At 37.9% G+C, this 10301-nt stretch overlaps 1 protein-coding gene across 2 annotated transcripts; it reads left to right on the plus strand.

Annotated features, from left to right (window-relative positions):
• Positions 1-160: 160 nt before the first annotated feature.
• On the plus strand, positions 161-10088 carry coq9 (coenzyme Q9 homolog (S. cerevisiae)). 2 transcript variants are annotated; one of them, XM_038286952.1, is made up of 9 exons: positions 161-265; positions 2780-2993; positions 3073-3196; positions 4274-4416; positions 6352-6436; positions 6509-6715; positions 6923-7078; positions 7207-7260; positions 9728-10088. In XM_038286952.1, exons 1-9 carry the CDS (start codon positions 208-210, stop codon positions 9761-9763), a joined length of 1077 nt encoding a protein of 358 aa, XP_038142880.1. In that variant the 5' UTR covers positions 161-207; the 3' UTR covers positions 9764-10088. The 2 variants fall into 2 exon arrangements, with proteins under 2 accessions (XP_038142880.1, XP_038142881.1); XM_038286953.1 differs by having other exon boundaries at positions 6509-6613.
• Positions 10089-10301: the final 213 nt, after the last annotated feature.

Raw genomic sequence — 10301 nt, forward strand, 5'->3', positions numbered from 1 at the left:
GAGATTGTAGTCTTATATGATTAATATTTAATTAAAAGTTATCTATTGCGCAAAATAGCTTCTAATATGAAGCAGATTGTGAAATATTGGTTTAAATTATTTAGTTTATTTGTGGTCTAGTTTTATTTTGAAAACCCAACTTCCGTTTTATGATCGCTGTCGCGGTAAAATGACGTAGCTGTGAACCTCCCAGTTGTGCAGCTTGTTATGGCGGCGCTTCTGAGAGGACTGCGGGCTGGAAGGCTCCTCCGCGGGCTGTCCGGCGGTAAGACAGGCTTAGTGCTTCCCTCTCGCTTTGATTCAACGCTGAACAGCCGACAGAACAAAAACACACCTACATATCTCAATGTTTTAGTTTGATATTTGGGGAATAAACCAGAGCTGACGTTAGCTACCCGAAGGTGATCATGAAGGACAGTAAACAACTTACATTACGGGTCTCAAACTACCAGTAGTTTTATTGGAGCATAAAAGTTGTATTTAAATCAATAAAATCAACCATATGTCATTGTTTTATTGAATTAGTCTCTATAGTTTCTGCAAGCAGGATTATATAAGCCGGCTATTTATAGCTACGTTTACTTTATTTGTTTTTACTTCTGAACAAGATCTGCTCAGCATGGAGTCAAAGATATAAACATTAATATATAGGTATTCATAATTGAGTTCAGTTCGGTCTATTTGTTTAGCTTAAGTTTAAAACAATAGGGGACCATGCGGAAATGTAAATAAACCTACAGTGTCTATCTTAAATATTTACCCCCTTGGATGTTTCACCATTTTATTGCTTTCATAAAACAGTCATGAAATTTAAATTTGGCTTCTTTTTTTTTTCCACACAATTTTTTTATTTTTTATTTTTTTACAAAAATACAACTTTTATTTGATTTATGTAAACTAATTTCAATGAATAAACAATTCTGTAAAGAAATATAATTGTTTAAATAATTATTAACCCCCTTCTAAAGTGAATGGTCTAATTCCTTTTTTCCCCAGTCTTTTATTGTCATTACATTGTAACAAGTACAGAGCAAAGAGATTAAGTCTCTGTATTTAACCCATACCCTTGGCAGAGGTGTCAAGTAACAAAGTACAAATACTTGGTTAGTGTACTTAAGTACACTTTTTAGGTATCTATACTTTACTCCATTACTTATTTTTTCCCCTGCTTCTGATTTCTAATCATTACATTTTCATACAAGTATCTGTATTTTCTATTCCTTACATTTTTAAAACAAATGTTACTTGTTACTCTTGGCTTCGGTTTAATGTTTATAAAGACACTGGAAAAAAATCGAAATCTAGATAAGTAATTTTATCTTAAAATAAGTGCATTTGTTCTTGGATTGAGGAGGTAAAAGACACATTTTGCTAATGGAACAAGACAATTTACATTTAAAATAAGAAAACACAATTGCATTGTCTATTTCTTATTTTAGGAGTACAAATACTCATTCCATTGGCAAACTATCTCATTTACCTACTCAAATTAAGGGTAAATACACTTAATATCAGACATTTTTACTTATTTATAAACATACAAACATAATTACACCATGTTTGTAATTATTTGTATTTACTGTTTTTCCAGTGTATTTATTTACGCCATCCAATGCAGATCATTTGCGACATCCACTTCTAGTGAAAACTAGTGTAATTGGATGAGTCATATAACGCAAACACTCATTGGTTAGCTAAAGGAAATCATCAGAAGCAAGCAGGTGTTCTTCAAACTGCAAACGTGAATTGTCTATGCCATGCTACAATGCTGGATTCAGAAATAGATAATGAAAGATCTGAAAGGTCAGACACAGGTGAGAGCGTGTCGGGAGATGGAGACCAACAAGACCTCCCTCATCTTTGGTCCTATCTCAAAGAATTTTACAAAATAGTCGAAAAATTGACCTTTCAATTCATATAGTGACATCTGGCTGTTTTGTTTTTTTGTTTTTTTTTCTTTTAGTCGTTTTTGGAGCTCATATTTTTTCACTTTCCTTAGGTCAAGTTGATGCTTCAACTTTTACCAGAGTGTTTTTAAACTGCACTTTCTATTCTTCTACTTAAGTAAAAAATGTGTGTACTTTTGACACCACTTCCCCTTGTGGAGCAGTTGACTGCCATTGTGCGGGGCCCGGGGAGCAGTGTGGGGTAAAGGGTCTTTGCTCAGGGACCCAGAGTGGCAGTCTGTGGGAATGGGACTTGAACTCAGAACCTCTGGATTTCAAGCGTAATGCTTGGGGTGGTGGGGGGGTCTGAAGTGATCGAGAGATATAAATCACTTTACTTTAGGGGTCCGGCTGAGGCTCATCCACATAGACTCAATATTGCTAAATGCTTTTTTTTGTTGACTTGAAGGGGATGAATACTTATGGAAACAATAATTTTTCTTTCTATACTTTTGTTTCATTGACATAACTTTGCGGGAATTTGTTTTGACTTTTACATTAAGGAGTTTTTTGGTGTTATTAACTGAACAGCATGTTACTATATTAAAAAGACATATTGTAAAATAGTCTGTCTACTTTTTTTTGAAAGGAAGGCAGACATTATGCCCAGCAATAAAAGAAAATGTTATGAATCTTCTACCTGAATTCACCCTACATTAATAATAAACACTGGCCCCAGTTCTTTGCGGCAAATTTTCATGTCATATTTGAAGGTTGTCTGCATGTCATCTTCTCTGATGTTTTAAGTGTTGAACCAGAAGGGATCATATGCCTTAAACAATCTTCTACCCATTCACTTTCTGTTATCACTTGATGTTCTCTCCCTCCTTCAGTGGTCACTGCTCCAACATCAACAGTCCCTCAGTGCCGCAGCCTGAGACGAGGCTTCCACCGCGCAGCACTCAGGCTGCAGGACGAGTCCAAATCTGATAAAAGCTCCTCATCTTCCTCATCATCCACCTCCACCCACCGGGAGCAGTACCAGGCTCACTCAGCTGAACAGGATACAGAAGCAGCTTCCCAGCAGGATTCTGATCCAAACAGCAGGTCAGTTGTTACACCCACAGAATAGTTTTTTTTTTTTTTTTGTGTCCAACATGCACTTTTGCTCTGTGTTTACACAAAGTGAGCAGGATCAGGATGAGGAGTATGAAACGGAAGAACAGCTGCAGGCTCGCATTCTGACGGCGGCTCTGGAGTTTGTCCAATTACACGGCTGGTCCATGGAAGCCATCGCTGCTGGTGCTGAAGTGAGATTAAAACAAATACTAAAATGTTTTTGTTAAGTGCCCTACTAAGTGATTTTAACCTTTTATTGACATTTCTACAAGTTAAAAGCTGTCCAGTCTTTCTTTATTGTTATATTTAATATAACCAGTTCAGCTTAAGACCATTAGAGTAAAATTTTTTTAATTTAAGTGGATGCAGATTAACCCCGAAATCCCACATCCTCCCTAACCGCCCCGCTCAGTTCCAGACGCGAAGGCTGTAACCTTTGCTTTGGGCAGGTGCACAAAGCACAGGTTACAGCCTTCGCGGTTCCTCCCATCTTGCTCCGCTCCGACTTCCCTGGAGCTCAAGGAGAGCATGCGCAATATAATTATTAATTAATTTCACAGGAGGAAAATATGCGGAAGTTAACTCTTAATTTAATATGACATAATCAAAATTCACCATCAGCATCAATCACACAAGCAGTTTGCCCAATCATTTTCCTTCATTGTGGGTCTTTCTAATAGGAAAAATAATACAAAATTGGTTTGTTCTCTACTTCCAAACTCAGCATCTCTTCATCCAATCCTGCGATAAAAAGTTTGTTTTGAAGTTGTGAGAGGTGCTCTTGGAAGTTGTTGTGGCTGGATTTGATGAAACCTTTAAGCCTATCAGTACTAAATCATTTTTTTTGAACGAGATGAGAAATTTGCTTCCGGGTATGTTGAAGTACCAATAGTTTGCATCCAATAATTTAATGAAACGGTCTTAGTTTTGGGGAATATATACGAATTGCTCTAATTAGTAGGTACCGATCTGTCGTAACCATATTTTAATTTAACAAACTGGATCTTTTTGACATTCTTTTTCCTGTTTGGTGCAACTGAAATTGCGGATCTTGACCTGGTGAAGGACAGAGAAGATGTATGTAGACGGTGACGTGCGGAGGAATAGTGGTGGATGTGTTCTCATTTATGAACATGACTGCACATAGTCCTCCACACGACGTACTTGAGCAGAGCGGTCACAGAGGATGTGAAATCTGGGGTTTAGTGTTAGCATGGGCTTCAGAATATCTTTAGAGTCAACTAATGTTTATGTTGTGCTGCTGCCAGTCTCTGGGTTTGTCCTCTGCTTCAACTGGGATGTTCTACAATGGAGCCGGAGACCTGGTCCTACATTTCATCTCCCAGTGCAACGCCAAGCTGACAGAAATCCTGGCTGAACAACATAATCAGGTCCAGTTGGGCCAGGCAGAGTATGTATTTTATGGATGTTTTCCATAGACATCAGATTTATGTCTAAGTGCTCAATGTTTGTAAATGAAATTAATGAGGACAGACTGGAGTTCCTTACTAAAATAATTAAATACCTGTTTTTATGTGTAAAGATAAAAAAGAAACCTATGGGGATTCTCTTTTTTTAATTTTTGAGAAAGGGTAAAAGCAAGCTATAACAAAGTAAGGAAAATTTCCCGATAAATCAGCAACTGTAGGATGGGAGGAATTAAAAGCTTTCGGAATATAGAAATATGTAAAGAAAATCAGTATTATTGGCTCAGGCGATCTGCTTACATGTGGCAGAGTTGAAGTGGTAACATGATGCAGTAAAATTAATCTTTTCTCTGCTTCTCCTAATGGTGGATCCTAAAGGCTGAGCTTCAGCCGCGCTTTAAGCTCCTGAACAGGCCTGCACAGCTGGAGTAAGAACCAGGCATTTATGCTTAATGTAGATGCTAGAACAGTATTCTCTGAAGATACAGGGTGCCTTACACTAGTAATGGCAAAATGAAAGCTTCTAACCCAATGTTTTGCCTAAAGGATCATTACTTGATGCTTCATCTGCTGCAGCAATGTTACTATGACAGCCTTCATATTGACAGATCTCCAGCTTAGATAAACCGGCCCATAAGCCTGATGCTGCAGACACCGCTGCCCCTCATACCCTTTTCAGCAGTGCAGCATAAAAATCAGCTGCAATAGATTACATATTACATAAAAATAAACTACAAAAATGTCGTTTAAATCATAAAATTAAAACTTCGCAAGTGTTATTATTTTAATTCTGTTTTTTATATGTGTGACAGAATTTAACAGCTATCAATTTATCTGTAAGATGGAGCTTAAGCCGACTGAATCTACTTGCTAAGGATGAGTTTGAATGTGGTTGTTTATTCTGACCGTAGCCTAAACTGGTTATAGGAAGGAGGGAACACTTCTACAACCTCATTATTTAACTTTTTTCCCTCTGAAGCTTTTAGCTTATTTTCCAATTGAGTCCTATTAAATGTAGAAAAATATCTCAGTGTTTTATTTGTCCACTCAAATATTCAAGACTTTTAACTAGGTTATATATAATCCTCCACTTTAATATTCCTCTAGAATAGAATAGACTTCAACTTTATTGTCAATAAACTTTCGCTGTCACATACAAGATATAAATGGTTATTTACATGTGCACAGAGACTATGTATGTGTATGCTATAAATGGTATATAAACAGAGAGGAGGCTATTAAATAAATAAATGTGGAAGCTATATACACATTATACAGGAAAGTTATACAGTCCCTATATTTGGTTTCAGGAGTGTGACAGCTGTGGGGAAGAAGCTGTTCAGGTGCCTGGTGGTTCTAGTCCGTAGGCTTCTGTATCGCCTCCCAGAGGGCAGGAGTGAGAAGAGTATGCTCTTAAAAGAGAAAATCAGGGGCTACTCTCTAATCTTAGAGGGAAACAGCACACGTGGAAGAAGGTTCAGGAGAGGTTGGCAGAAATGGCACTGTATTTCAGTTTTTTAAAAATTACTTTGATCCACACTGCAAAATACAATGGCGACAGCATCATGTGAGGATTAGTCAGGTTTGATGGGAAGAGCAATGCAGCTGAAAACCTTTTATAGGCTGTAGCAGACTGAGTAGAGGTTCACCTCCAGCAAGATGATCACAAGCATACAGACAGAGCTATGAAGGAGGGACCCTATCAGAGCCAGGGCCCTTAAATCTAGTTTATAACTCTTGTTAAGACTTAAATTAATCTTTAGACACCGATCATCCTGTGCTGTTTTGTATAAAGTGGGCAAATATTGGAGAGCTGAAAAAATTAGGTTTGCGATTTGATTGGGAGATAGTGTATTTGAATAAATATTTCTAAGTGCCTTTAAATAAACTAACAGAGCTGAACTCTTTGTGCGTGGCAGACGAAAGAAGACTGCTGACTTCCTAAGAGATGCAGTAGAGACCAGGCTGCGGATGTACATCCCCTACATCGAAACCTGGCCACAGGTAAACAGAAAACTGACTCTGGAGGCACTGCAGAAACGGCAAACTCTACATCTCCTTCTGTTGTGAACTCAGGCCATGAGCATCCTGCTCCTTCCTCACAACATCCCCGACAGCCTGAAGCATCTCTCCACCATGGTGGACGACATCTGGTACTACGCCGGGGACCGATCAACAGACGTGAGTGGATCTTCTCACCCTCGATCCCCCTTTTCTGCTGCTCATACCTTCCTGTCCCCTTTTCATCACCATCCTCACCATATCCGGCCTGCTACCTCTCAGGTTATCCCACCCATCACCTTTCATATCTATTTGCTCCTTTTTTCCCTTTTAATTTGTCAAACTTGCTCTCCTGCACATTATTTTTTATTCCATGCATGTATTTTCTTGATAAACAATGCATTTTAGATTCATATGTGACAGTAAAGTGCCCTTTGTCTTCAACAAAATATAAAAGCTAACTCTGTGTCTGTCGGTTGTTATTTGAAGATGAACTGGTACACAAAGCGGGCGGTGCTGACTGGTCTCTACAACACGACAGAGCTGGTGATGCTGCAGGATTCCTCTCCGGACTTCCAGGACACCTGGACCTTCCTTGATAACCGCATTCAGGATGTAGTCAACATGGCCACCACAGCAAAGCAGGTGCAGAGGAGTTGGAACAAAAACAAATGTGATAAAATATGTAATAACCAGCTGGTTTATCTACTAAAGTAGAAAGTGGAAAAAAAAAAAAAAAAGAATCATTGTTAGAATTTCTTCTTTCTCTTTAGATGCAGTCAACTGGGGAAGCCGTAGCACAGGGGCTAATGGGAGCTGCAGTTACGGTGAGTTAAAAACCTTACCTGTCATAGCATCGGATACATCCATCAGACTTTATCACTACTTGATCGGAAGTACGATCGGTATATCAGCTTACTTGCGCATGTGCAACCAGATATTAATCCGGGTCTCCATACATGATGTACCATATTTTCCGTACTGTAGAGCGCACCTCACTAAAAAACTGGAAATGTACATACATATGCCGCAACAGGCTATAAGCCGCTGATATCAACTGAACTGTCCCCCCACCAAACCTGTAGGAGGAGCTCTATATATAGACCCTGGATTAGGGATAAAGAAGAATGCTATAACCTATTAGCTTGTTAGCTCGCAGCAGTAGCAGCTTCTACTGAAACATGGGTCTTCATTGGCTCTTTATTTCAGCTCTGCAGGAGCTGAGCCCAGTCTCTTCATTGGTTCAGCAAATAAATGGCAATACGTGTGAATTGGGGACATTTGTTCTCCATTGTGCCTGCTGCTAACATGTTCTTATGCTAAATCTCTATATTCCCCTATGCAACTTTTCCTCCTTTTGGCAACTTCTTCTTTTTGACCATTGAGCCGACGTAACAAGTACATTTCTCCACTATAAGTTGATAAAGTCAATCAGTAAATCAATCAAATGAAAATTAGCCCCTTTTTCTTTAATTTCCAACACTGACTTACTTAAACAACATCCTATAGAAACGAGGAATGATTTTATGAGAGAATTGGATGTGTTTTACATTCTCTCCATTAAATTGTCTGATCATCATCAGACATGCTCAGAGCAGTCTGGTAAACTCTATTTACAATGTTTATCTGTATTTTAGTTGTGTCTTTTCTAAGATTATGCGCTATATACTATAAAAGTGCCACGAGATGCAAACATCAAACTTCAAATTACTACTATTAGTGTTGCACTGATACCGATACCAGTATTGGACAGGGCCCTGATACTGAACAAATGATGGTATCAATATCTGTGAGTACTGTCAAATACGGCACCGATACCATTTTGAGATCCAAAAGTTTATTCAACTATTGTCCCCCATTCCAGGTAGGCAATAAAAAGTTCTTCTGGATTCACTTTGTATGAGTCTTTTTCCTGCTTCACAAAAGTAGGCAGCACATGACAAAGCCATGATGGCAATTATTTTACATCCCAGTAGTATGCAGTTCTTCATGTATACACACACACACATCAGTTTTAAACAGATAGTATCAGTATGGTATCAGTATCGGCCCATACTGCACAGCCAGGTATCGGGGCCAAAAAATGGCATCGGCCCAACACTAACTACAATGTTTTACAGATTCACAGCTGGTAAAAGTAGCTGCTGGAGGTGGGGTAGGATTGCATTTCTGGGACAGATCAGGGACAGATGACTGCTAAAACAGAGAGATGTAAACACATTTATTCTCTCAGAAAAATCATCATTAACCTTTCACAAATTGTACTTTGTTATGCCTTTTATAATTAGGGAGAGGAAAATTTATTTTTTTGACCGATAGTGACGTGAATGTCTTATGATTGTACAAACGAGCTCCAGATTGGACTGGTATGAATCACAGCAAAGAAGTAGTGAAAGAAATCACTAAAAGGAATCTTTCACATTTGTCATTGTTGCTTTCATCAGTAGCTTAGAAGGCCAGTGGCAGTCATGGTCATGATACTGGTCATAGGAGTGGAAGGGAGGAGGTGATGGAAGAATTAGAACAGTTAATCAGGAACCTCTAAAACATAATAGTGGCAGCTAGAGTCCAGTTTGCAGGGTTAAGCCAGCCGTAGGTCTTTGCTACTTCCAACACAGAATTATATATTTATCTCTAAAGGTTATAGTACAAAATTTGGCTTTTTTCTATAATATAAAACAGGCCAAAAATGATGAATTTGTGATTTAGCTTGTATTTTAGGATATAGTTTTGGTTTTATTCGTAAATATTTACTATGGTTTTTATAATAAGTTTAGTAAACTGAAAATAGTTTTATTAAATGCACACATTGAGTTTAAGCTACTAAAAATGTTGTTATACTGCAGATAAATTATTTGTGTTAAAATTAGGTTCAATTTGAATCTACAGTGAGATGGGTAAAAGGTCTCTCCCAACCAAGCTCTGGGATGGGATTAACAGCTAAAACGCCTAGACAGTAAAGTGCTAGAGATTAAGAAAAGGGTGAAAACAAAGACAGAAAAAAAAGACAAATGGAGAGTAAAAATACATGAAATACAGCAGAGAGATGATGAATAAGGATCTTTTTAGTTTAATTTTTCATTTTCAAACATGTTTTATCCACACTAATTATTTGATATAAAGTTGATCAAGTTTTGTGTTGGATTATATTTAATTCTTCAGTTATTCTGTTATTTTTGACAGTTTGCTTTAGCCTAGGACACATTAAAGTATGTTAATCAGTTTTTAATAATGATACATAATCTGACCTTGAAGATTTGTACTAAAATAAATATTTTTTTGTTTGTTTTTCAGCTGAAGAACCTCACAGGACTGAACCAAAGGCGATGATATGAACACCTGAGGCACACAGTGCCCGACCAGCCGGATGATCTCATGGACTGAAGATGCCGTATGCTTTTGGAGGCTGGGGCGTCTGCTGTTACTTATTCAGTTGTATGGCGCTGAAGGAATTTAGTTTTAGTCTTTAACAACACAGAAACATCCCGTTTGTCGATCCCGTTTGTCGAGGACACCCTGTATCTTTCTGTTCATCTGCAGAATAAGGGGATATTCTTTCTTTAAGTTTTTTTTTCAAGTTTTTCTATGTATTCAAGAACAGTTTCAATTTGGTCTGTGAGCCCTAAGCCAAATAAAGTGGTGTATATACAATCTATTTCTGCTGTTGGTTTTCTTGTATCAAAAAGAATTTTCTTCAATTCAGTTTTATGGGGTTTTTTTTGTAAATGCAAGTTCACCAGTTAAAATCAAGGCAGGTTAGTGGCTGAATTCAAGGCATTTCACCAGGTATACATAATATCCATGTATGTTATGAGGTTGCAAAGAAAAGGTGAAAATGAGAGTTTTCCCTTTTTAGCAATAAGAGAGT

Source organism: Cyprinodon tularosa, unplaced genomic scaffold (assembly GCF_016077235.1).
Source record: "Cyprinodon tularosa strain WSP-4 unplaced genomic scaffold, ASM1607723v1 ctg232, whole genome shotgun sequence".
NCBI classification, from domain to species: domain Eukaryota; kingdom Metazoa; phylum Chordata; class Actinopteri; order Cyprinodontiformes; family Cyprinodontidae; genus Cyprinodon; species Cyprinodon tularosa.

Excerpts from the sequence above, each read along its gene's own strand:
- coq9 (XM_038286952.1), top strand. The coding sequence starts at position 208 with ATGGCGGCGCTTCTGAGAGGACTGCGGGCTGGAAGGCTCCTCCGCGGG. Across the intron at positions 3,197-4,273 it reads CCATCGCTGCTGGTGCTGAA|TCTCTGGGTTTGTCCTCTGC; the intron begins GTGAGATTAAAA and ends TGCTGCTGCCAG. Across the intron at positions 6,437-6,508 it reads ACATCGAAACCTGGCCACAG|GCCATGAGCATCCTGCTCCT; the intron begins GTAAACAGAAAA and ends TTGTGAACTCAG.